Genomic DNA, 24,910 nt, shown 5'->3' on the forward strand with positions numbered 1-24,910 from the left:
TCCCGCTGACACAGAGAGACCTTGACATGGTGCACATGAATCATTGTCCTTGCTCAAAGGTAGAAATGTTTTTTGGGGTTTTTTTTTTCCACTTCGCCGTGTGAGTGAGCGTAGCGTCCTGTTACTAATAGAGGAAATTCACAAGCAAAGTCATTTAAAAAAAAAACAACCCAAAAAACAAACAAACTAAGTCTGCATGTAATTTGGATCCAGTTTACTAATCTTCTTTCAAGAGTAAAATAGAAAAAGCCTTTTCTCTTTGAAGCATCGTCTGGGTTACGGGCTGTGTCGGCGAGATTATTGAATTCAGTTTGAACTTTAATTTGAGCAGAAAGCGTGCAGCTCTGAAAAGAAAAGGGCACGTCAGGCTTCTTGGAGATCAGCACGTGTGGAAATGAAACCACAAACATTACGAATATAACAGGAGAAGTACTTTGTATTGCTATGCTGCATCAAGGTAAAAAAAAAAAATCAATGTTGAGTAATACAAATATGTAATCTGTGTTTTGGGATAAAAACTTGTTGTTTTTCATCAAAAATGAGCCGCTGTGTTTAAATTGGTTTAAAAAAACAAATAATTTGATCCAAGAGACAAAAAGGAAATTCCTGCATTTCCTAAACATGAATCCCGTATTTAACCACGTTGGTTCCTCGCCGTAAACGACGAGCAAAACCACGCTGATAGAATTACTGGCCGTCAGACTGATGGCGTTATGAAACGGACAATAACGGACTCCAAGCTCCACACCAACACACGGAGTACCACGGAACAATACTTTCAAAACCTGGAAATAGTAGCAGGAGAACGTAGCAAATGCAGGTTACGTGAAAAGGGAGAAAAATTATTCCTACGGTGGCAGTATTGATGACAATATCTGATATTCAAATGTTGTTTTTTACACAGCATTCTCACGGTACGGTCACAAGCTGTGACCCTCCCCTGTCCTCTCGTGTCTGCTTTTAGTTTGATGTCAACTCCTGTTAAATTACATTGCTCCTCCTTCCAGGTACGACTCAGAACGCTTAAATTGTCATCTTTATTGTACAAAGAAGCAAAAAAAAAAAAAAAAAGAATAAAAGGAAAGCTGAAGAACAAACATGCCACTGTCTGCACCAGAAGGCACCGGTCAAACACAGCCGACAAACCAGGCAACCTACATGTGAATTAAACCTTCAACAGGCAGCGGTTAGTAAAGCCGGAGAAACACTCAACGTGCATGTAGACATACCTGCAGTTTGCATCCACTGAAATCATTTTATATACAAAATGTTCCAAGTATTTTTTTTTTTTTAAACAACCCAGAGTAAACATTTCTGAATGATAGTTTCATGCATGCTGGAGAGACATCATTTCCTCCTGTAAACCCCACAGGCAAGAACAGGTGAACAGATCTGAGTAATTTGATGCAGATGAGCTTCAAAACAAAAGGTACAAATTTGGAAAAGCGAGGTTTAGAGCGTGTAATTGCCACTTTGCTCCTCTGTCACTCTCATCCCTCTGGGTATCCGAGGATGAGAGATCATCCCTCACGCTGGTGCGGCCTTGAGAGAGGGAGAGAGCTAAACAAGGACAATAAACCAGTGAGCGGAGGTTGAGTGGCTCGTCCCGCTGCATACAAATTGTGTATCGTACGTATTGTTCAGCGATAAAAAAGGTCAATGCGCGAAGTACAGAGTCATCATATTCAACTGGACTCAATCTTAATAGAAATCTCAGTCTATAAATGGCCTCTTTACCCGAGGCCTTGTACTGCAGCTCTCTGAGCGAGGATGAGCTCGCGGGACCGGACTGATCCTAAACGCTGTGCCTCCTGCTGTGGATCATGGCCACAATGTGAGACAGATCCAGGCTCTTCATCATCACCTCCATGAAATCATTGTCAGTGCGAGCGCCAGCCACAAACTCCTCCAAGGAGAGCTCACCTGTCGGAGGAACAGAGGAGAAAGACATTAGATATTACAAGAGAAAGTCTTCATTGTCACCTGGAAGTGTTTTTAGGCCTGAGAAACGCTGAGAAATCAGGAGCGCGACTCCTGGCGAGTGCGTTTAAACCCTAACCCCAAAACACCAGCGAAAGGAGAGGGTCTTAAACCATCAGCTGAACTAGAAAGCTCTCTGAAGGTGGATACCGCCGCCAGACTGCAAGGAGCCAAACCCGATGTAAAAAAAAAAAAAAAAAGGATTTTTATGGATCTGCGACTGATATACGGAGGCTCTCTGAAGGATGGGTTTCCTAATCCTGGTCAAACCTCTAATCCAACTAGAGGAGGCTGCCAACCTCCGCCAGGACTTCTGATGTCACTCGTGTGACCGGAGACTGACCCAACAACAACACGAACCACTCTCCTCCCCTACGGTTGCCGAAAATCTGCCTCATAATTCTGTACATCATGTGAAGAAAAGGCGGTTTTGTGTTGGCGTAGATCAAATGTTTGTGACTTCAGTTCCCGCTGCAGCCAAGTAGTTTTATGCTTGAGCTTGTAGAGGCTTCCAGGTTGGGACTTTCATCAAACGTGTAAAGTTTCGGAAAACTTCTGACAACATTGAGTCCATTTGTAAGGGGTTTGTGTCGTATGGTCGAATATCATACCTTTAAAATGAGTTGTGAGGTATTTCTGACCAAGCCTGAGATGAAATCACTCGACGAGTCAGTGCATCCGAGTCTCAACAAAACATATAGTTCCCTTTTACAGTCTGCTGGCTAATTTCCGATTCTGCAGACGTAGCCAGAAGCTTATTAGTTGTTATCATAAATCGACCCCTCATTTTGAAACACAGAAAAATCGGGTTTTGTTTTGCACAAATAGGTCAGCTTTCAGGTCTTTCCCTTGTGTGAATATGTAATTAGTCTTTTCTAAAAAGGTTTAAGGATAGTTAAGGGATTGTTAGCCACCTATATCCTCTCTGTAGTTTCCTGGCAGCAGCCGAGCTGACGAATGTCTGAATGCTGTCCACCCACAATCGATCCCCTCCTAAATCTTTCCCTCCACACAGAGCCAGAACACACTTACCGTCTCCATTTATATCAATCCTGTCAAAGACGCGGTTGGTGAAATCCTCAGCACTCGCGTCCTGATTTTCATTCCCATTGATCGCACGGATGGCCTGAGGGATTACAAGGAAATCAGTATGCCAAGTTGAGGCCTTGACGTACCGGTAGTGGCGGTGTGCATGATAAACTGTACCTTTATGATGTTGAGGAGCTCGTATCGGTCAATGCAGCCGTTTCCGTCCACGTCGTAGAGCTTAAAATACCAGCGCAGCTTGTGCTCCATCTTCCCTCGCATCACCAGACTGAGGGCAGCCACATACTCCATAAAGTCTATGTAGCCATCCTGCACAGACACGAGGGAGATGTGATTTAGAACCCTGCTGACACAACACTTCCTTGTTAGAACCTTGTTTAACAGCATAAATGACCACGCGTGACCGTCCGCTTGGTATTTAACAGCCATTCAAAGTGATAATCAGTCAATCAATGCCTCTCATCTCACCCACCCAAAGCTGCTGCTGCCGGCGGGGGAAATGAAGTGACAGGACGGAGGAATATCTCCGGGGCCCGTCTGACAACAATCTGCTCATCAAAGCATTGTCTTGCAGATAATCTCTCAGATTATGGGCAGCTTTTGTGAGCTGGGGGGGGGGGGGGTTCTAAATTAAGACACGCTGCTTCTTAGACAAACACATCCTGCGATGACCCGTCTCAGGCTGTGGGAAGCCCTTAATTAAAAAGATCCGAGGGACACCCTAGATTGCACGCTTATTGCTGGGAGGTGGAGGCGTTGCACGTTTTCCGTTTTTTTAGGACTCGTAGCTTCGCCACCGCGTATGAGGTAATGCCACTACAGTTCTATAAGTATTTTAATTGACAGAATTTAACTCTGCACAAAAAAACACGAGTGACAACTTCATCGAGGCCAGTGACGGATGGGTTTACTAATCCTCATCAAACTCCTAATCCAACTAGAGGAGACTGCACACCTGTGCCAAGGCAATCTGACGTCATTGAAGCGACTGGAAACTCACTCAATGCCAACATCAACAGAAAAAGATGCCCTTTGTCGATATGCTGAACTGATCTGCCTAAAACCCGTCGAAGCCAGTCTGGAGAAATTCAGCCCCGTAGGGTAAAGAACGAACAACTGACCCTGATCACGTCACCGTTTTGACAGGTGCAGTTAAAGAAACATGAAAGAAAGACTTTAACAAAAAGAAGAGGCGATGAACGTTTTTAGGAGAGAGAGGAAGCAGGAGTTTTCCTCTTGAATATCACACATCCAGGAACGTGATGTGCTGCAGCCAGTTCCTCCCTCTGAGGGTTCACGTTTCAAGGGGGTGGGGGTGGGGGGTGCTTTCAAGAAACGCCGCGGTTCACTGGACAAAATGGACAACATTTGCGGTTGGTGTTGTAGTTGCAGTACATCATCTGATACACGTTTGGGGAGGCGGTTACCGCACATCAAGTAAGAACAGGAGAAAACGATCAGCCTCTTCAAATCGCTCTTCGTTCAATTCTGTACCCGATAAAAACCTCTCCGGTGCTTTGGGAACATTTTTATACCTTGGCCACCAGAAAAATGAACTTTGGTGCTGCGCCCCCCAATCTGCTTTAATTTGAGTTGAAACAGTTTGATAAATCAGAGAATAATTAAGCACTATTTTGTGTTCGGTGCAATTATGTGGATTGTGTGCATTTTACTGTTGTGACGGGAGAGGCCGGTGCTGTAATTATGAAGTTTGATTGATAACTGGAGGCATTTGTGTGCACAGCATTTGAGATATGACATCATTTCCCTAAAATGACAATAATGTGTATCGTATCGTATCGTATCGTATCGTATCGTATCGTATCATACCGTACCATATCGTATAGTGTCTTATTACTGAGTCGTTTTTCTGACAAAACAAACAAATGAATGCAAAACACTTTAATTCATCAAAGACATCGAATAACTGAATATACCTGAGTTTTGGGCAGTTGAAGTTTGGCCGTGATGAACTTTTTATTTCCAGATGTTTACCCTAATATTTGATCAAATGATTGAAAATAATCCGATTTAAGCTTCTTCTTTTTTATAATTTAGTTGACAAGATATCACAACCATTTTCATTATCGATGAGAGCTTCAGTTCATTTATTCTGAAAATAAAAGCTCAAAATATCTCGTTTCATCTTCAACAAATGTGACAAATTGATCTGATAAACAGTCAAATGAATCAGTTTCCTCCTGAGAGTAAAAGAAGAAATGTAAAGTATTTTTTTCTCTATTTTTCTTTTTTAAAACTACGATTAAACTCTTCCACACATGTACTGAACATGTAACGTGTTGCTTGATGAACTTGCTCGTGATGGTAAATCCTGTTTAAATTGAGTTTGAGCGCATTTGGCGGAAGTATAGAGTACTTTCTTAAAAAAAAAATTCAAACAAAGTTACATTTTTGAAGATTGAAGCGCAAAACTCCCTGTAGTCAATACTAACAATCCAGCAGGAACACTGCCACGACTGGAGCACAAGTCCCTTCCGATCAGAACCTCCCATCATCTTACCTTGTTCATGTCAAAAGTGCGGAACATCTGCTCGATGTAGGCGTTGGCCTCTGGGTCCAGCCCTCGCAGCCCAAAGAACTGCTTGAACTCGTGCAGGGTGAGCTGACCCGAGGGACACTCAGTCATAAACTTCTTGTACCAGAGATGCATTTCCACAGCCTGCAGGTCGTCCACGGTGCTTCCGTTGGAGTTGCCCATGTCTTACCCCTGAGAGTGTGTGGAGAAAACCAAGTGGAGCTTTCTAGGTTGCAGCTAATGAAGCGCTCTAAAAGCCCAGCCCAATGGGTCTACTGTGAAGCAGAGGACGTCCCTCTTCACAGTCACACTACAATGGGACATAAGGTGAGGGCGGCAGCTGGCAAGGACCTTTTGTAGTGTTTGGGGCTTGAGGCCGTCTTCGTCCTTGGCCTCCTCATTTGGTCTAATCTCTGGCTGTAATCCAGGCGAACATGCAGATGAGCAGTTTAAGAAGCAGCCCATTAAGACGGCAGGTTGGCTCTTCCGTCTCTGTGTAACCTGAGAGGTGCTGACAGCACAGCTTTCAGCCCTCACGTGCAGGTGCAGGACATGCAACCCAGTCAGTCTCAGCTGCTTGGCTCTCCTCAGCAAAAACACAGTCTGAGCGGCGCGGCTTCCCTGCGCTGAGCATCACAGTTCCACCAAAGTGTCCACCACGCATGATGAATGATCCCATTTTACATCAAAATGGCGTAACTAACCATGTATTCACGCTCTTTTACACGTGGCACTTTACTCACCTTCAAACATTTAGTCAACTTTTGATCAAAATGTTATGTTTGAATATGGAACTTTGGGAAACGGGCTAATCGTTGCCTTCATTAAAGAATCGCCTACGTCATTTTTCTTTTCTCCACGTTTTTCAGAAAACACAAAAAAACAGGAGACAAAACACCATGAGGGGTCATTTTAGCTAAAAAAAAAAAAAAAAAAGTCAAAAAATGACTTGGGCTGTTATTTTAAGACGGTGACATCAAGCATCCTCCCTCCCTCGGCTGCACTCAAAGTGCTCATTCACACTTCTTAAAAAGAGCCTGTATTTAGTCAGCGTGGGTTGACTGAAGCGGTTGGGGTTGAAGGCCTTGCTCAAGAGAACCTCAGTAGCAGAGTAGCAAGCTTTACCTCTTTATTTTCCTCTCCTCAATTCATCCTGCCTACCACCTTGGGGGGGGGGGGGGGGGGGGGTTGAACCGGCGACTTCCGAGCCACAAGGTCACTTTTAATTGGCGCCTGCCACGCCAGATGCTAAACACCCCATCGGGAGTTATCAGTGTCTTGCTCGAGGACACTTCGGTACGAGGAACCTGGGGGATCGACCCGGTTACCAGAGCGCCGCGCCTCCTCCTGAGCTGCTGTCGCCCAATAACAAGATTCCAAAAACAATTCGGTTGGGGGATTTTATTTGGAAACCACAGTTTACGTAAAGAAGGCATGAACTAGCAGTATCCGAACAAACACCTGGTTAACACAAGTAACTGAAAATAACACAAAGCTCTTCAGAAAGTCATAGCTCCTCTTGGTCACACGGGTCTTGTAGTGGCGTTTCCAGCAGCTGTAAGTGCTGCTAACCTTTTAAACTGCATCCTCACAATGCAGGAAAAAGAACAGATAATACAGACGTGTACATCTCAGTGCCTCAATTAGTCAAAGTGTTCTAAAAAACATAAATTGAAATATACTGTATCGTGTCATACAAATGGTTAAATAAAATCATTAGTGAAGCAGCTCAAATTTAAAGCAACATTTGACATCGACATTCCAGGAATAGTTAAAATCCTACGAGTTCCTTCTGCAGGTAACCGGTCCATCCTGTGTGGCAGCTCATTGTTCCCTCATGGGGTTTTGGAAAAACGAAAAAAAGAAACGCACGTCACAGTAAAATTAATTAATAATTAAGTATGCTTCAGACAGGCACAAATGTAAAAAAAATAAAATAAAAATACAATTGGTGCAATCCCCATTAAAACCACATCCTTCTCCTACAAGGAAGGACTACACACAGCACATCTATGCTAACATAGCGCATTAACAGTCATCAGTATGTGAATGGAGAATGTCTGCCGCCTCAAATGCACTGCAGTTTCTGCTGTTGTTGTTGTTTTCCTGACATACCACAAAAGGGAATACATGCATAAAGTAACCATGTGTACAGGTATTACATTGATTATTACCATGACAAACAAACAGCCATATTTTTAAAGGCTTAAAATAGGAAAACAGGTACTTTTCTTGAACTTATGTAAGGCCCCGTTTTCTTCTTCATTGTCAGTCTTTAACCTTCCGGTGAAGTCTCGCCACTGTTACAAATAATAATAATAATTTTTTTTAAAAATCACTGTGGTTGCACGTCCGAGCTCGGGCAGATCTCCCTGGCTCCACTTTTTCTCGTCCCCCTCTGCAGATGTCTGTAGACGGAGTCAAACACTGACACCGTGTAGCGTGCCAACAGGCTGGTCCACTTTACTGCGTCCACCATCCATTGCACAGTGCGACCCACGAAGGCCACAAACACTGTAGTGTAGTGAGCGAGCAGCAGCAGGCTCCTTCCTAGCTGCCTGCCTTGGTTAATGATCAGGTTGACTCTTTGGTCATGTCCTGCCATTGTTGTCTTATAGTGTTTTCTGTATGTGTTCAGATACAAAAAAAAACTACAAAAACAAGATCTGTGTGTCTTTCGGGCTCAAGGGTGCATTTTAGCGGTTTTTTTTTTTTTTTCGTTTTTGGTGACGCTCCCTTAACGCCTGGAAACTTGCACACAGTCCCTTACATACGCTGATCCCAACCGTCCAATCAGAGCAGAGGAAGTTTTGTTTCCGGGAATGTTTGGTGATGTGGCTCTGCACTGAAATCCATCCGAGGAAATATATCAAATAAAAAGCAGAAACATCTACCCGGGAAGCACTCGCACAGGTGAGTTGAATGTCCTTTTCCCCCTTTAAAACGACTCAACTCACCGGGATGCGCCGCAGAGCTGTCATGCGTGGAGGAGAGAAACCCAGCCGGGCAGGTTTTAAACAAGCTGTCCTTATTTGCGAGTTATCGGCGTTAGCTAACTCAGCTAAGTAGCCGTGGCACGGAAACTGCAGCCAGAGTAAACAACGGATGTTTTCACGAAGCATCCGGTCCACTCCTCCGTTCCTTAATCTTCACATACGTCTACTGCGTTTTGAGGAGGGCAGTGTCCAATAGCCCGGAAAGTTAGCCGCGTATTTTCGCATTAGCTAGCTATAATCATTGCTGTTGACTATCGGAGTGACGCAGCCGCAGTGGAGCGTCCGGGTTGCTCGGGGGACGTCGGCTCTGTCCGGTCAACTCGGAACAGGCAGGTTAGGGGCTTCAGCCAATGTGTTGCTGTGGACCTCCAGGAAAAGCAAGATTTTAACCATCTAGGAACAACTAGCATACATTTTCCTTATTCGTATTAAAAAAAATGCTCATGCATATTCATCTGCTTCTGGTGAAGCTAAAAGTGTATTAAACGCTGTAATTAACACCATTCGCACACAGTAAAAACGGTAAGTCTGAGTAAACCATTGTCTTTTTTTCTTAAACAGTTAATGGATAGAACAGTTAATAAATAATAGTCTTGGTTGACAATTGTAATCAATTTTTTTATGAAATAAGTAAAATAAAGATGTAAACAAAAGAAAAACAAACAAAAAGGGCAGATAAAAGGTGGGATACTGCAGCATGTTTGCGCATTGAATATATTCACATACAAAGTATGTGTGAATGTATATATATATATATATATGTGTATATATATATATATATGTGTATATGTAACCATTTTACAGAAAATAATTAGTAATTGTGATTATTTCACTGCTTTTGTTGAATTTGAATAACATCTAATTCATATTATTCCATTGTATTCATGAACTTTAACTATAGGTTGCATTTATGCACCTTGCAATGAAAACATAAAGCGGGATATTGAGGACAAACTTTGGTTATAAAAAAATCAAGCTATTGTTAAGTTACAGGGAACCTGGAGAACGTTAACTTCCACCAAAGCCAATGTGGAATAGCAAAAAAAAAAAATGCTGTCACTCCCCCAAAGTAAAGCAGATCCCTTCACCAAATTAATGTTTAATCTCTCGGCCCGCGTGTCGCCTGTCCACCTTGTTTGATGAAAATCAGGATTTTGTGCAATCGTGCCAACGTTCAGTCAAACAAACAAACCGGGCCCACGCAGATGAAAACATATCTTCCTGGGTGGCGGTAGAAAGTCAGACATGAGTCATTTTAGGTAAGGCTCAACTTTTTTTTTTCAGTGCTGTCTCCATGTTCAGCCGCCTGGCCACAGTCCTCCAGGAGCTCTCTGGAGAGGAGGGCCAAGATGGAGACTCCCAGGTGACCCAGGCAACACATGAAAATACCTGAATATCCTGAATAATGTCTGCTGCTTTCACGTCTTCTCCAAAAAGATTTAGTTCCGAATTCACCTCATCGTTGCATCCCATCTGTACTGCTTTTCATACAACACGAGCATCATGAGAATCCAGACTTTTCTTCTGCGCCAGTAAAGATTAACCTCCCACGCTTTCCTCTTCGAGCAGGGCACGCTGGTGCCTCAGCTACTCGCCAGTGAGGGCATGGACCCAAGCGAGTCCGGGGCACCCGAGGAGGCCATTGAGAGGCTGGCTCACCTGGAGCAACTGGTGGTGCAGCTGAAGGGGCTGGTCCGAGACAAAGACACCCAGCTAGACCAGAAAGACACAGAGCTAGCTAGTAAAGATGCACAGCTTAAGGTAAATGGCCTGTGCGGGCGTGAGCAGTTCCCTCCCTTCGTTCTTTTCTTTTCCAAGACCTTTCTGTCTAATTATTGAATGATTTATTTATTTAGTTTTTTGCTCCCGATACCGCAGAACGAAAAGGAAGCAGCTGAGGCTCGCTTCACTAAACTCAAACTGCAGGCCAAAGCCAAGATGGCGTCGCTCAACAAACAGATCAGTGAGCTGAAAGGACAAGAAGGAGCGACGGTACGTTTTCAATCTCCTTTCGACGACTTGGGCTGAAACATTGATCACGATTACCTGTTCCACTCAAGTTGGTGTCAATATTGAGTGGTGATTTTTCATGAATATCAGGTGGTAAAGGGTTGAATTTTACAAAGTCACCAGTCAGGTTTCAGAACTGCCCTCCTGTCAAGCCTCTGTTGTTTTTTTACCTGAATAACAATATTAACATGCTGTTGGTTTTGGAAGCCACTTTTGCTGCCTGACCTGCTTATATTCTTGCTGGTGTCACCTGACGATGATGCAATCGAACATCTAATCCTGTTAAATTTCTGGCTGTTTGCCTGTCACTTGCACGCTCCATTATCAGGAGATACGGAATATTTGTAACGTGCTTTCATGGTGGTTTGCATTGATCGCATGAAAGGAATTTTATTTATTTAGCGCACTTCAAAACACCCCGGTGGACCATGGCGCTGAACAAGCTTTAAAACATGTCTCCGTCTTGGTCCTCTTTGTTTTCCTGACTTCTGTTTGATCGGCAGCAGAGCCCGGACAGTTCTTTCACAAGAGCTGGCAGCGCAGTGGAGGACGAGCTGCAAGAACTTCAAAACAAGCTCACAGAGGAGGAGGCAAACAGCAGGGAGTTTAAAGAGCAACTTAAAGCCGCTGAACAGCTCCTGCAAGAGAAGGAATCTGCCCATGCTGAACAGGTCTGGCGCCTTTTTTTTCCCACCTGTTATTCTCGCGTGTCATTCATTTCTCAGCTGAAGAGGTCTCCTGAAAGATGCGTTGTGTTGTGTTGCCAGTTGCGGAAACTACAGGCGGTGGTCTTTGAGAAGGATGTGCGTTTCCAGGAACAGATTCAGAAACATGAAGAAGAGCTGATGAGGGTTACGACACAGTCGTCAAATGACGGCGAGCTCCAGCAGGTGAAAGATCCGACAGCTCCTTCACGTTTGAATCCGTTATAGAAAACTGATTCAGCCTAGTCCTCACAACCATTTTACTCTCCCTTCTTTTCTTCTGAAAGCCATTAGATGTATCAATTTTTAACATATTTTAAAGCAACACAGATACTGAAATGACACCAACGTTCAAATTTTTTTCCCCTACATTTTACAGCTCAAAATATCTACACCCGTATGACATCAGTTTCTATAGTGTTTATCTACTCTCTCATGTACTCTTTTTATGTCTCGCAGGCTCTCCTTGCGGCTCAGCGCCGGTGTGAAGAGCTTGAGGAGGCCCTGAAATCTCGGTCCCAAGTTTTAGAAATGCTGCAGCAGGAAGTTAGCAGCGCTGATCAGCAAAAGCAGGTACGGATCCGGTTGTACCAGATGCTCTTTCTGCGCTCATTGGCAGATACATTAATACATACTGTTTCTTTGGGACATGAAAAGTCTTTGATAACAAAGGCACGCCCCGCATCAAAATGGCACATCATCATTATCCATTGTTCGGCCTGCCCACACCCGCTCATAGCTGTTCTCTCTCTCTATCTCGTTCACTTTCTGCTCAGATTTTGACAGCTCAATTCAGGCAGATGGAACAGGAACTGGCCGAGGCCGTGAAGCTGAGGGAGCAGCAGATGCAGCAGTGGTCCGAGCAGGCCAGTGAAGCCAACGCGGCTCTCCGAACCTGCCAGGAGGCCCTGGAGAGGGAGAGAATGGAGGTGGCAAGACAGGAGAGTGAGCTGGCTTCCCTGAGAGAGGCAGAGCGTTTCAGCCTGGAGGCTGTGGAGAAGGAGAAGATGGAAGTTGGCAGGCTGGAGCGAGAACTGGCTGTGATGAAAGAAGCTGAGTTTGCAGCCATCCAAACAGCCTCAGAGAGAGACAGGTCTGAGATTGCTCGCCTTGAAAGAGAGCTCGCATCTTCAAGAGAAGCAGCAGCAGCCGCAGTCCACACTAGCCAGAGCAGCTCCGAGGGGGTAGAGTCTGAAACTGATAAGCTAAAGAGAGAGCTGGCCTCTCTCAGGGAGGAGCAGGAAAATACCCCGAAGAGTGAAATCTTAGCTGAAATTTGGGGACATCTTCAATCTCTTTCTCTGCAAGGTGTCTCAGAAGAGATTCCAGTTCCAACAGACCTTTACGTGTTTCTAGACACTGTGCAGTCCATTGAGATACAGCTGATGAGGCTGAAGGACGAGCACAGAGAGAGGGAGGAGCGCTGTACTCAACTCACCCAAACTATGGAAGCTCTACAGGGTGAGAACATTATTCTCTTCAGAGAATTCATTTTTGACATTTAAGTCGAACACAAAGCCCCCCCCCCCCCCATGGTTTCTTTCATGGCATTATAAAAATAATCTCATTTCAAATTTAGAACAACTAGAAAGAAGAACCACTGAAAAGGAGGAGGCCATCACCAAGATGAAGCAGCTGGAGCAGCAAAATGAAACGGTCAGTACAAATTTGGGGAATAATTAGCTGTTGAGCGCTTTGTGTATTGGTAGCTTGTTTCGCTTGAAGTGTGAACTTCAAACGTTAATCCCAAAATAAGCTCTGTGAATCTCTGCAAAGCTTACATTTTCTCAGAAGAAGGGTTATCAGTGCCCCTCTGCTCTGCTCTGCTTCTGTTTATATGATTATAGGAGGTGTTGAATTGTAAGATATGAGGCTGCAAGCTTAACGTAAGCTGAGGTGTAAGAAGTTAGAGCAGCTCTGAGTTGTCCGTCTTTTAAAGTCAGGCAAGCATTTTGAACTTTCCTCATTCATTGAAAAGTTCGGGCTTTCACTGCTCTAGTTTGCGAGCAGACTGGTTGTGTCCTCTACATCTGGTTCACGGTCACAACTTCCGCCTGGTCACATGATTTCTGCCAGACAGGACAGAAGCTGGGTCAGGGACAGGCAAGGCTTTCACCCAGTGTCAGCAAGTGCGCCCTCTAATCCCCGCTGATCCACTTGTTGACTGACTGCCTTCTCTGACCTTCACCTCTCTCCAGAGCTACATATGCTGCTGATATTGATTTAAACCGTTAGGAAAATGATATACGCTGAGTTTTGTCTTTCACAACAGTTGTTCCTTCCTGCTAATTATTAAACTGTAATCACGTTGTTCCTCTCTTCCAGATTACTGCCAGAGATTCACCCGAGTCCTCAGCACAGGTTTCATCTGAAGCTGATAAAGGTACAGCAGTTGTGATTATTTGATTATGTCTGCCAAATATATGGATCATTTCTAAATTAGCTATATGCTGTGGCATTTCAGGTTGACACTTTTTCAAGTAGAATCTTTGTCGTTCATTGTCACAGCACACATATTGGCACTGGAGCAGCAGCTTTTGGAAAAAGACAATGAGCTGGTTGCCCTGCAGGAATCCCTCAGACTGGCTCAAGAGCACAGCTCCAGTGGAATTCCTGTGGGGGAGGGCACTGATCAGAGTCTGGGTCAGGATGCCAGTACTGATACACAAGAAGATGATACCTTAGTAGCTGAGGACACCTCTGTCCTCTCCATATCTGCTGATAATGAGAGTAGCCCAGAGCTCATTGAACACCAGTCTGAGTCTCCTGAAGAATCCAAAGGGACCTCCTCAGATGAGATGGTTGCTAGTACTGACTCAGAGGTGGCTCATAGCAGCTGGACCCTGCTAGAAGCTGTGCATCAAGATGCAGGCCAGGATTGGCCAACCATCCTGCAGGACTCTGGTCAGCTGCAGATGCAGTCATGGGAGGCAACAAGCATGGAGCAGGAATCCTCCACAGTCCAGGTCGAGTCCTCCTCCGTCATAATCCGAGAGACGGTTCAGGTTCATCTAACTCAGCAGGGTGCCTCCACCACAGATGCTGGTGCCCCCTCCGGTCATGTTTTTGCTCAGGTCCTAGCTGAGGAACTACAGAAGCGCTATAGTGAACTTTTAGCAGAGCTGCAAAGGCTGAGGGAGGCAGCCGCAGAGTCCCAGGAGAAAATCAAGACTCTAGAAGAAGAAACTCAGGCACTTACTGCTAGCAAGGAAAAAGCAGAGTCCCACGCCAATGATTTTGCAGAGGAGCTGAAGTCAGCTAAAGAGGAGCTGAATAGGCTTTCCCAGCAAGGTAGCTCCGTAGTGAAGGACTACAGTATTGAGATGCGCCTTCTAGAAGAGCAAGTAGACATCTTGAGCAGTGAAAATAAAACAAAGGAGCAGAAAATCCAGGCTCTGCAGACGGATATGGAAATGGCTCACAGAGCTCTCTCTGAGCAGGAAAGTCAGGCCCGGATACTGAGTGTTCAGTTGGAGGACAGAGAGGCCCTCTCTTCTGAGCTTGAAAGGAAACTTCAAGAAATGGAAAACAGCATGCTGGAATATTCCCAAACAACAGATTTGCACATGGACTCTTTATCAAAGAAGGACCATGAGATCTGTGAGCTACAGCACCTTCTCAGCCAGAAGGAGCAAGAGATGTCTGAACTCAATGATAGCACGTCAGCGAAACTTATTCAAGCAGAAGAAGAGAAGTTTCGGTTTGACAATGAAGTCAGCAAATTAAAAGAGCAGTTGGTAGAACTTGAGAAACAGAAAGAGAGTCAGGAAGACACATCTGCTCCTGTAGATGACGACCTCATTAGTTTACAAAAGGCAAAAAGTGAGCTCGAAACGCAGCTGACAAACATGAAAAAGAAGCTGCAGGTTGTGCTTGTGCAAAGGAAGGAGCTCTTAAAGAAAGTTGCTGATTACGAGGTAGAAGCTAAGAAACCGATGGACGAAGATGACACGGAAGTACCAGACGTCCCTGCAAATATTCCAGAGGTAGGAACATCGGGGGCACACGAGACTCAGGAAATGGAGGCTAAGCTCGCGTTACTGGAGCAAGCTTTAAGATTCAAAGACGAGGCGCTTGAGGTTCTTGAGCAGAAAATTAGCCAACAGGATGACGTTCTCGCTGAGACGCTCGCTTTGAATAGGAAGTTAAATGAAAACGCTGGAACTTCTAATCAGCCCGACACGTCTTCTGAGATAAGTACGTTACAGTCTCAAGTGGCTTCACTGGAAGCAGAGTGTGAAACCCTTCAGAAAAAAGTTGCGGAGGCCCAAGAATCGCGTAAAGAAACCATTCGCAAAGCCAAAGAAAAAGACAGACACCATCGCGAGCAGCTGAAACAGCAGAAAGAAGACTACAGCGAGCTTATGGAACGTTTCGAGGGGCAGAGTAGCGAGCGAGAAGTTCTTCTTGCTAAATTGAGGGAGTTGGAGGATAAAATAAGTGCTCAAAGAGAAGACCTGCCTCACCAACAGACCGAGCAACAGTCTATAAATGTGGAGAAACCAGCTGCTAATGATTGGGCCCAGGAAGACTGGGTGGATTTTGCGTCATCCGAGACTGATTCATCGCAACCACAGTCCATTGATCAGACTCGGCATCCCGCAGACCAGTCTGAGGGTCTCTCTCCACAAATAGAAGAATCCTTGAAAGCCCTCAGAGAGGAGATTCAAACTGTGCGAATGGCAAACACAGAGCTTGAAAATAAGCTGCAGGAAGCTCAGATCACTTTGTCATTCAAAGAGACTGAATTACATGAATTTAGCAAAGAGCTGAAAATTCTTAGAGAAAATGAAAGACAGATCAATGCACTCTCGGAGGAAATCAATGATCTCAGAGAAAAACACCAGCAAGCTGAGGCTTATGCAGAAACCTTGAAAGTAGAGATGGAAGCTACATCCAAAGCAACAGCCTCAGAATCTGCAACCTCTGTTGAAACTCTTCAGGCTGAAGTGGAAGATTTCAAGCAATTCCTGGACAATAAGAACCGTGAGATCGTGGAGCTAGGTCAGCAGCTGGCTGAGCAGAACTCTCTCATACACTCCATGCAAGATACAGTGTCTCAGAAGGATCAACTAATAGCCTCCTTACAGGAAGAGATAAAGGATGAGCAAGAGAAGAGACAAAAGTTAGAAGTTGAGGTTCCACAAAGACAAGAGGAAGAAAAAGACAGTGAATCAAGGATCCAGCAGCTTCAACGAAAGCTTCAGGCTGCGCTGATCTCTCGTAAAGAGACGCTAAAAGAAAACAAAACCCAGAAGGAGCAGCTAGCCTCCAGTGAAAACCTCATAGCCGAGTTGCAGCAAAAGATGCAATCAGCAGAAGTGGAACTGGGGAAGCTAAATGTAGAACGAGCTAGACTGATCGATGAGGTTGACAGGATGTTAGTGGAAAACCAAAGTCTAGGATCATCTTGTGAGAGTCTCAAATTGGCCATGGAAGGGGTCCTAAATGAGAAGGATGCCTGCATGAGAGAAGCAGAATCGGTAAAAGAAGAGGCTGCCAAGACGTCCAGAGAATGGGAGGAAAAGGTTCAAGGCATGAAGGATGAGTATGAAACTCTGCTGAAGTCCTATGAAAACGTGAGCGACGAGGCAGAGCGCGTGAGGCGAGTCCTGGAAGCAGCCAGACAGGAGAGACAGGAGCTAGCAGCCAAAATGAGGACGAATGAGGCTGCCAAACAGGAAGCTGAAAGGCTGGCGACAGAGGCACAGAAAGAAGTGGATTTGGTGAAAGACAAAATGAGAAAGTTTGCTAAAACAAAGCAGCAAAAAATATCAGAGCTGGAAGAGGAAAATGAAAGACTTAGAGAGACGCAGGTTAAGCCTTCAATAAACAGAGAGGACAAGGCTCTCAAGGCCGAGCTTGACAGAGTGAAAGATGAGCTGGACTCTGCTGTGGCAGAGAAAGAGTCTTTAGGACAACAGATCGAAGAGTTGAGGGAGCAACTTGCCCAAATGGAACTCAAAGACAAAGATGAAGTTGATGCGACTCCACTAAGCTATGCAATCGTCGAAGAGGTTGTCACTGTTCGGCACTCAGATACACTCGTGACCAAGATGGAACCTTTGGCCTCAGAGGCAACTCCAGATGACCATATAAGCTCACTACCTGCACCAGAACCCCCTTTGCAACCTGCTGTAGACCAACAAGCAGAAACGTCTGACAGCACTAAAGGTTTATTAGAAGACAGAGTGAGAGAGTTGGAAGCAGCTCTTGGTAAAGAAAGGGAACAGTGGCAGGAACGGGAGGCTGAACTGAAAGCTGCACTGTCTGCACTTGAACAAGCTCTCCAGGAGAGTAAAGAGAAGGTGAACCTCATAGCCTCCCTGGAAAAGTGTCTGCAAGAGAGCAAAGAGAGAGAAAGGTGTCTAATTGAAGAGGGTTCAAAGAGGGAAGCCCAGTTCAAAGAACTCCTCAGAACTCTTGAAACTGAGAAAGATAATCTGGAGGAGCGTTTGATGAACCAGTTGGCCCAACTCAATGGGAGCATCGCCGACTACCAGCAAGAGGCAGCAGACAACCGGGAGCACCTCGCTGGACTTCAGCGGGAGATGGAGAAGTTGGCAAGGGAGAGAGCAGAACTGGAAGCCCAGGCTCAGACTGAGGTGGACAGAGCCGCCAGACTCGAAGAGGACATGAGGCAAGCCCAGAGGCAGAGGGCTGAAGCCGAGGCAGAAACCGGCAAGCAGAGAGAGCTGGAACAACAGCTCAGGTCTGCTCAGAGGGTGAAAGAAGGCAGCCAGAGCAGAGCCCGTCAGCTGGAAGAACTGCTGAGGGAAAAGCAACTGGAGGTTCGTCAGCTGCAGAAGGACTGCATCCAGTACCAGGAAAGGATCAGTGAACTAGGGAGGGAAGCTAAGGCGCTGCAGCTCGGCCATGATGAGCTCAACAGCAAACTAGAACAGTCCCAGCAGGACACCTCCAAATCCCTGGAGGACCTGAAAAGGATTGAAGCAGAGTTCACCAGCTGTAAATCCCAGTTGGATGAGACCCAAAAACACTTAAGTGAAACCTTAGCTGAGAAAACTACCTTAGAACAGAATGCTAAACAGAAAGAGGACATGATGAAAGCAGAGGCAGAACAAACCCTTGACTCTGTGAGATTCAGGCTTGGAGCTGAACTCAAGGAGATCGAGTTGAGACTGGAAGAGGCGTACAGAGAAAGAGAAAAAGAAGAGGAAGCCACCCTGGAGGCCCGAGAGATGGCGGAGGGAGCAGAGAGAAGAGCCCAGGAGATGCAGGCTCGTCTGGATGAGTCTCTTGCCAGGTTAGCTGCCTTTTCGCGCTGCATGTCCTCACTGCAAGATGATCGGGACCGAGTTTTGGACGAGGCTCGACAGTGGGAGACTCGCTTTAATGACGCTCTGCAGGGGAGGGAGGCTGAGGTTCGGGAGGCTGAAACACGAGCCAAGGAGTTGGCGGAGCAGCTTCAGAAAGAATCTGCACTTAAAGAACAACTCCAGCTTGCAGTTGACAGGTTGAAATCCTTTGCTTCTCTCTTATAAAAGTATCACAGCATTTAAAATATTGTGTGATCTGATGAGAACATTTCTTTTCCTCCAGGCTTGAGAAAGCAGACAGTGATTGGCAGCTGAAAGTGGAAGGAGCGGAGAAGAACATTAAAGAAAGTCAAGCTATCATTGAAGAGGAGAGAAGCAAACTTCAGCAAACAACCACCGAGTTACTGTCAGCACAAAATGAAGTCCAAGTCCTAAGAATCGAGGTGGAGAGTCTCAATCAGAGGGCCAGGGCTCTAGAGGAGGCTGTGGGAAGGCTGCAGGGTGAAGTCGACCAGGCCAGGACGGAGCTGAGAGAGAGGGAGGCGGAAGAGAGGCGCCTTTGTCTGAACGTGGAGCAATTAGAGACCGACCTGCGCTCCTCGAAGGTTTTGACCGAGAACCTGCAGACTGAGTTACATGAGAAGGAAAAGAGAGAAGTGGAAATGCTTGTGGAGAAGGAGCAAGCTGTTGCTCAGGTAATTTAGGGATGAGAATCAGTGAGAAGTCACACTGATGCTACTTCCATAGACCTCATGATTGATGTGCATCTCACCTCACAGGCTGCAGACGAGGCTCGAAAGGAGGCCGAAAGCAGAGCACAAGAGGCTGAGGAGGAGTTGGAGAAGAGAAGAGGAGAACTGCGCGATGTGGAGGAAAAATTGCGACTTGCTGAGGAAGAGAGCAACAACAGGAAAACCAAACTGGACTCTTTCGTAAAGGCTATGGGCTCCTTGCAGGACGATCGAGACAGAGTCCTCAATATGTACAAGCAGCTGGAAGAAAAACACCTGCAGGTAACTTGTAAAAGTCCAGTTTTAATATGTTCTGGGCCTTTTTGATACTGATTATAACCTTGTGTCACCTTGTTTCCCAGGTAATGATGGAGAAGGATGGTCTGATCCAAGAGGCTGCAAGAGAGAACAACAGCCTCAAGGAAGAGCTGCGCTCTCTGCTGGTCCAGAGAGACGACTTGTATGCTGAAAAGGCCAAACTGTCTGCTCAGCTTCACGGCTATCGGGACGAACTTAACCAAGTTCTTAGAATGAAGGACTCCCAGCACAAACAGCTGCTAGCCGTACAGCGAGAGCGAATCTCTTCACTGGAAAAGGAACGTGAGGACTTAGAAAATCAGCTAAAGCATGTTATTGAAGCCAGAGAGAAGGAAGTGGATGCAGGTAGAGTAGAGATAGAAACTCTCAAACAAGCTGCTGACAGTAAGACAGCGTTACAAGTGATTGACGCTCCCGGAGCTGAGGTTGAAAAGTTGAGAGAGCAGCTGCAGGCAGCAAGAGAGCAAGTAGAGGCTTTGGAGGAGAGCCTGCTTAAAGAGAAGGAAGAGCAGGAGAGAAAGAGCAAAGAGCTTTCGGAGCTCAAATGGGAAGGAGGAGTGATGCGGACAGAGTCTGAGAGCGCTCAGGAGAGGGTGGCAGAGCTGGCCCAGGACTTACTGGCTGTAGAGCAGAAGCTGCTAGGGGAGAAAGAGGTGACGGCACAACTTAGAGCAGAGAACCAGTCCTTTGCGAAATCCATGGCCTCCCTACAGGACAGCAGAGACCAAGCTGAAAACAAGGCCCAGGAACTGAGCCTGAAACTGGAGGAGATGAGGAAAGCAGGGGGCCAGGCAGCACAGAGCAGCCCCGGAGGCTCCACGGGAGAAGTGTGGGGTTTAAAAAATGCACTACAAGCCCTGCAGAACGATAGGGAGAGACTGGTGAGTAGCCTGTACCTCCAGAAATTGTTTAAAAAAAAAAAAGGTGCATAAACAGTGCCGGTATTGTTTTGCAAGGTTGTGTCAGCTCTTGGATTTTCATCGACAGTATTATTATTACATCACGTTTTTTTCCCTCCATTCCGTCGATGTAGCTGGAACGGCTTGAAATGCAAACGTCGGCGCTCAAGAAGCAGAAGTCAGAACTGGCTCGGCTGGGTGCCGGGGAGCTGATTAGAGTCAGCCAGGAGCTGTTTGAGGAGAAAAACAAGAATGAAGACATGCTGGGTGTCATAACGCAGCTGGAGAATATGGTGGAAATGCACAAGCAGGAAATGGAGAATCTCAGGTGAAGCAGAGTTCTGCTATTTTGAAGGTTTTAACAGAAAAAAATCAAGTAAAAGTGATTTATGTGGTTGTGTGTTTTGTTTTGTTTGTTTGTTTTTTTAGATTGGAGCGTATTGATTGGATGGCTCAGGCTGAGCAGCTGAAGCAGCAGACCCTCACCACACTGTCAGAGCGGGACCAACAACTGCGGCAGCTTACCGCCATGCTGGAGGAAGCTCGCGCTCAAAAACCCAAACAGCAGCAGGAACAGTATCAGAGAGAGGTGAGGCTCCAAAAAGCATAATCGCGTCTCGGGTCGTGATAGAAATATTTGAGTTTTTGTTGATCCTCCCTGAATTTCTGTGAGCAAAGTGCGACATACCAACTGCACATGGAATTTGTCCACAAAAATAGTAAAACATGAAAGTTTATTCATCAAGGCATGGAAGATATAATCCTGACGGTGTCAAAATTAGCAATCCAATATGGCTGCCGTAGGAACTGAGTTCATATTGTAAACATGCAAAGCTTCGGTTTTGGTGAAACAGTTTTTGATTTATAATGCGGACGCACACAGGAAAGAAAATGCAGAAACCTTCCCAGCAGTCCTCCTGAAACATCTCCGTAAAGAACAAATGGAAAGCTCACAACTTTGGGTGACAAAAGTTCAGCATCTGTATCTGATTTTGTCCGCCGCCACTGTCGTCCCGCAGGGCAGTGTGGAGGACGTGGACAGCGCCCCCGGAGCCCCTCAGGAGCGGAGCAGCCCAATAGACAGCCACGCCTACAGGGCTGAGATCAAAGACCTGCAGCAAAGGTACCAGCGAGGTCAAACACCGGTAAAGACGAGGAGTTTTCATGACAGGCAACGCACTGATGGATTTTATTTCCTACGTCAGACTGGACGAAGAGATGCAGCAGAGGGTGGCCGTGGAGGAGCAGCTGATGGCCACGCAGGACCGATTCAGACGGTACCAGATCTGGTGCAGCGTCACAAAGGCTGCGCTGTCATTCGAAATCCCAAAATCTGCTGGCATCGTATTTTTTTTGGTATCCTGGTGTCAAAATTAGTCAGCATTTAACATTTCATTTGCGTGTTTTTCATCGTGAGCAGCTGCTAAAATGGCAGATTATTCATTGATTGCTGTGGGTTTGGGGGTGTTCTGCAAACCTTGTTTCCCAAAATTACATTCATATGAGGAAATGACATTAAAGGATAAAGTTTAGGAACTTAGAAAGAACTGAATTTTCCTGTCGCTGCACGAAATGCCTTGTCTTTTCTTCTTGTCTTATTTTAGTTCAAATGAATGTGTTCCATCCCTAAAATATGACAGCTAACATCTGTCGGTGTTATTTTTAGTCACAGCCAGGCTAAATGGCAAGACGAGGAGCACTCGGAGACTGCCGTTTTTATCGAGCCGCCGGAAGGAGCTGTCACTCAAGTAAGACCCTGCTAAGTCCGCATGCGTCATCTCGATACCTGCGAAAAGTTCCAGAAGAATCCCGGTAACCTCATGTCTCTCCACTCCTGCAGTCTCGAAGAGGCGGCCCCGGTTTGATGCGGATGTTCCGAGTGGCCTTCTGCTCCCGCCAACGCACCCCTCTGCTGTTGAGCCTCTACCTGCTCACCGTGCATGTGGTGCTGCTGCTGTGTCTGGGCGGATACCTCTGAGAGCTGCTTCCTGTTTGGGAAAAAAAGAACTGATGAGAGGAGAAAAGGGAGTTGTGGCACAGACCTAACCCAAGCCATCTATATATTTTATATTGTTACGTGTAATGATCTAAAAAGGGTTACACACACACACACACACACACTGCACTTTACTGGACTGGTAGGGCCCATGTCCGCACAGTGTGTTTTTTCTAGTTGATTCTGATGAGGAGTGAGAACATGGCGCTGCCCTCTTCACTGTGGCTCTTCTGCTTGAAACTGCTTCAGGACTCTTATAACCGATAACCAGGAGGAGCTTGTTCTCTAAGTGTCAGTGGATCACAAAACATAATAATAATAATCATCATCGTCGTCAGACACTGAAAGTCAGTCCGCCACTGTATTTATGTATTTGTGGGATCGGATCGTACACACACGCACACACCCCTCGTCCTACGGCCATCAGACTGAGTGGTGACATCACCAATACTGAGGTTATTCTGAGGGCGAGGATCCGCCGGTTGGTTTTAACGGTGTAAAAATGATATCAAACAAATAATGCAAGATTTAAAAGGGGTGGGGGGGTGGGGGGTTGGTGTGCACAAACGACACTGAAAACATCAGGGGCAACGCCAAGCCCTCATGAGTTGACAAGTTGCCATGGTAACGTAAGGCTGAAAGAGCAGTATTTTCTCTTCTTTTTTTTTCTTTTTTTCTTCTTTTTTTTCCTACCAGGTTTGCCATCACAGAAAAACACTATGTGGTCACAGGCCCTTGAACATTCAGCCAAAATATAAAGAGAGGAGAAATTAGGGAGAGGTTGCCGTCGGTTTTTGAACCGTTTCTGATCTGGTAGGATTGTCAGTGTGTGTGAGACGCGCTGCTCGGCACCAGAGAGGACAGAAAGGGAGGTTCTGTGTACAAATGAGTGTTTTTAGGAGGGAAAAAATGTTATAGTTGAGTATTGTGATTTTGCTGTCTTGACGTGCCTTTAGATTTGGATATAAAAGGATCACTTTATTCTTAAAAAAGAAAAAGGTTTTTTGCTTGGTGGGGGTGGGGGGGTGGGGCAGCTCTTGTTTGGTCTCCAACACCTTCAACGATAAAAATGTCCAAAAACTGAAGGGTGAACATGAGTTTGCTGCGGTACAAATGAGCAAACCGCCGCTTTCACACTGCAGTTTTTGTACATCTTTCATTAAATGAGACGTGCCAGTAGACCTCTGACAGGGCGAGAAATCTGAAAGCGGAATCAATCCTCTCGTCTGACAGTAAACAAGCCTACCCTCCCTCTAAAGAAACAAAAAAATAAATAAATAAAATCAAAAATATCCACTTCAGATGGCTTGAGGTTCAGGATGTGCTCCTCTAGTCCGGCCTCCTCTTCTCGTTTCGTGCACAAACACTGAGCACAGTGCAATTTCTGTTCTTAACATTCCTAATTGTCCTCATCCTGTAACTTTCCCCTCTTGTGTAAATCCCTTTCAACATGAAGCATCATACCGATATTTATACACCTGTACACGTGTCACGTACATCAGCCGGATGTGGGATTCCCCCCTCCAGGCTTCCGTTGCACAGATTTTAGAATTCGGTCTCTTTGTTTTTAACGATAGATGAGAGTTGTAGTGTGGAGGGAGACTTTACCGATCGATAGCCATCCCCTTGTATTCTAACGTAGCATAATTTATTTTATGTTATGACATTTCCCTCTTTATTTCTTCAGAGGTTGGTAAAACTACGTCTCCTTACTCCTTAAATACTCATCTTCACACTGAAACTTTATCTGTAAATACAATTTAAAAGGGCTGTAAAGGAAAAATAACACGTAATTTAAATGCCGGTGGTTCAGATCAGGGACATATCTGATTATTTGTTCGTGACATTGGGACTATTTCCCTCAACACTTCACCTCCTGATACATTTTTTCATGGGCTGTGGAAAATAACTACGCTTGGTACACAAGGCCTTCAGTTACAGTTTCTTCTGTTTCAGAGTTCAGTCTGCAAATTCAAAGCACCTCCATAGCGAAAAAAAAATCAACATCAGCGGGTTATTAATCAGCGATTTTGCATTTTCAGCACAAATTTAACAATGAAATCTTAGTAACACCGAAGTGATAAAGTTCAGACCAACGGAGGGAAGTCCAAACATGCTGTTACATCTTTGAGAAATGACGGCCTGAACCAGTGGAACAGTTTTCTACATGGGAGAAGTGATTGTTAAATATATATATATATATATATACACAACTGACACTCACTACAATACTCAAATCTTTGAATAAAAGGATATTTTTATGTGCAGGTGGTCTGTGTGTGTGTGTGTGTGTGTGTTTCGCTAAAAATGGAAAGTTTTAATGACTAAATAGAGCATGTTGATAAAACTGGTTTCGCTGGATGTAGGGTGATGTTTAGTTATGGTGGAGCTGTATAGCACGAAAGAAGTCAAT

At 45.4% G+C, this 24,910-nt stretch overlaps 2 protein-coding genes across 5 annotated transcripts; one reads left to right on the forward strand and one right to left on the reverse strand.

Annotated features, from left to right (window-relative positions):
- Positions 1-1,023: 1,023 nt before the first annotated feature.
- guca1aa (guanylate cyclase activator 1Aa) lies at positions 1,024-5,941 on the reverse strand. The gene is made up of 4 exons (XM_086201906.1): positions 5,549-5,941; positions 3,187-3,336; positions 3,013-3,106; positions 1,024-1,923 (listed from the first exon to the last, which is right to left on the reverse strand). Exons 1-4 carry the CDS (start codon positions 5,744-5,746, stop codon positions 1,796-1,798), a joined length of 570 nt encoding a protein of 189 aa, XP_086058032.1. The 5' UTR covers positions 5,747-5,941; the 3' UTR covers positions 1,024-1,795.
- A 2,409-nt stretch (positions 5,942-8,350) lies between these two features.
- On the forward strand, positions 8,351-24,775 carry golgb1 (golgin B1). Of its 4 annotated transcripts, none has more exons than XM_086201907.1 (20): positions 8,351-8,476; positions 9,844-9,922; positions 10,129-10,320; positions 10,438-10,551; positions 11,073-11,240; positions 11,337-11,459; positions 11,733-11,846; positions 12,050-12,734; positions 12,853-12,929; positions 13,599-13,656; positions 13,782-18,750; positions 18,837-19,248; positions 19,333-19,566; positions 19,647-20,483; positions 20,636-20,829; positions 20,931-21,090; positions 21,521-21,624; positions 21,707-21,778; positions 22,168-22,249; positions 22,342-24,775. In XM_086201907.1, exons 2-20 carry the CDS (start codon positions 9,854-9,856, stop codon positions 22,477-22,479), a joined length of 8,802 nt encoding a protein of 2,933 aa, XP_086058033.1. In that variant the 5' UTR covers positions 8,351-8,476; positions 9,844-9,853; the 3' UTR covers positions 22,480-24,775. The 4 variants fall into 4 exon arrangements, with proteins under 4 accessions (XP_086058033.1, XP_086058035.1, XP_086058036.1 ...); XM_086201909.1 differs by having other exon boundaries at positions 11,076-11,240; XM_086201908.1 differs by lacking the exon at positions 8,351-8,476 and adding an exon at positions 8,631-9,081.
- The last annotated feature ends 135 nt before the right edge of the window (positions 24,776-24,910 follow it).

The sequence above is a fragment of the Aulostomus chinensis genome, chromosome 4 (genome assembly GCF_037954235.1).
Source record: "Aulostomus chinensis isolate RoL2024-O1b breed Wild chromosome 4, RoL_Achi_v1.0, whole genome shotgun sequence".
Lineage (NCBI taxonomy): Eukaryota > Metazoa > Chordata > Actinopteri > Syngnathiformes > Aulostomidae > Aulostomus > Aulostomus chinensis.

Excerpts from the sequence above, each read along its gene's own strand:
- guca1aa (XM_086201906.1), bottom strand. The coding sequence starts at position 5,746 with ATGGGCAACTCCAACGGAAGCACCGTGGACGACCTGCAGGCTGTGGAA. Across the intron at positions 3,337-5,548 it reads GCACTTTTGACATGAACAAG|GATGGCTACATAGACTTTAT; the intron begins GTAAGATGATGG and ends GTGTCTGTGCAG. Across the intron at positions 1,924-3,012 it reads GATTGATATAAATGGAGACG|GTGAGCTCTCCTTGGAGGAG; the intron begins GTAAGTGTGTTC and ends TTCCTCCGACAG.
- golgb1 (XM_086201907.1), top strand. The coding sequence starts at position 9,854 with ATGTTCAGCCGCCTGGCCACAGTCCTCCAGGAGCTCTCTGGAGAGGAG. Across the intron at positions 19,567-19,646 it reads TGGAAGAAAAACACCTGCAG|GTAATGATGGAGAAGGATGG; the intron begins GTAACTTGTAAA and ends CTTGTTTCCCAG. Across the intron at positions 22,250-22,341 it reads CGGAAGGAGCTGTCACTCAA|TCTCGAAGAGGCGGCCCCGG; the intron begins GTAAGACCCTGC and ends CCACTCCTGCAG.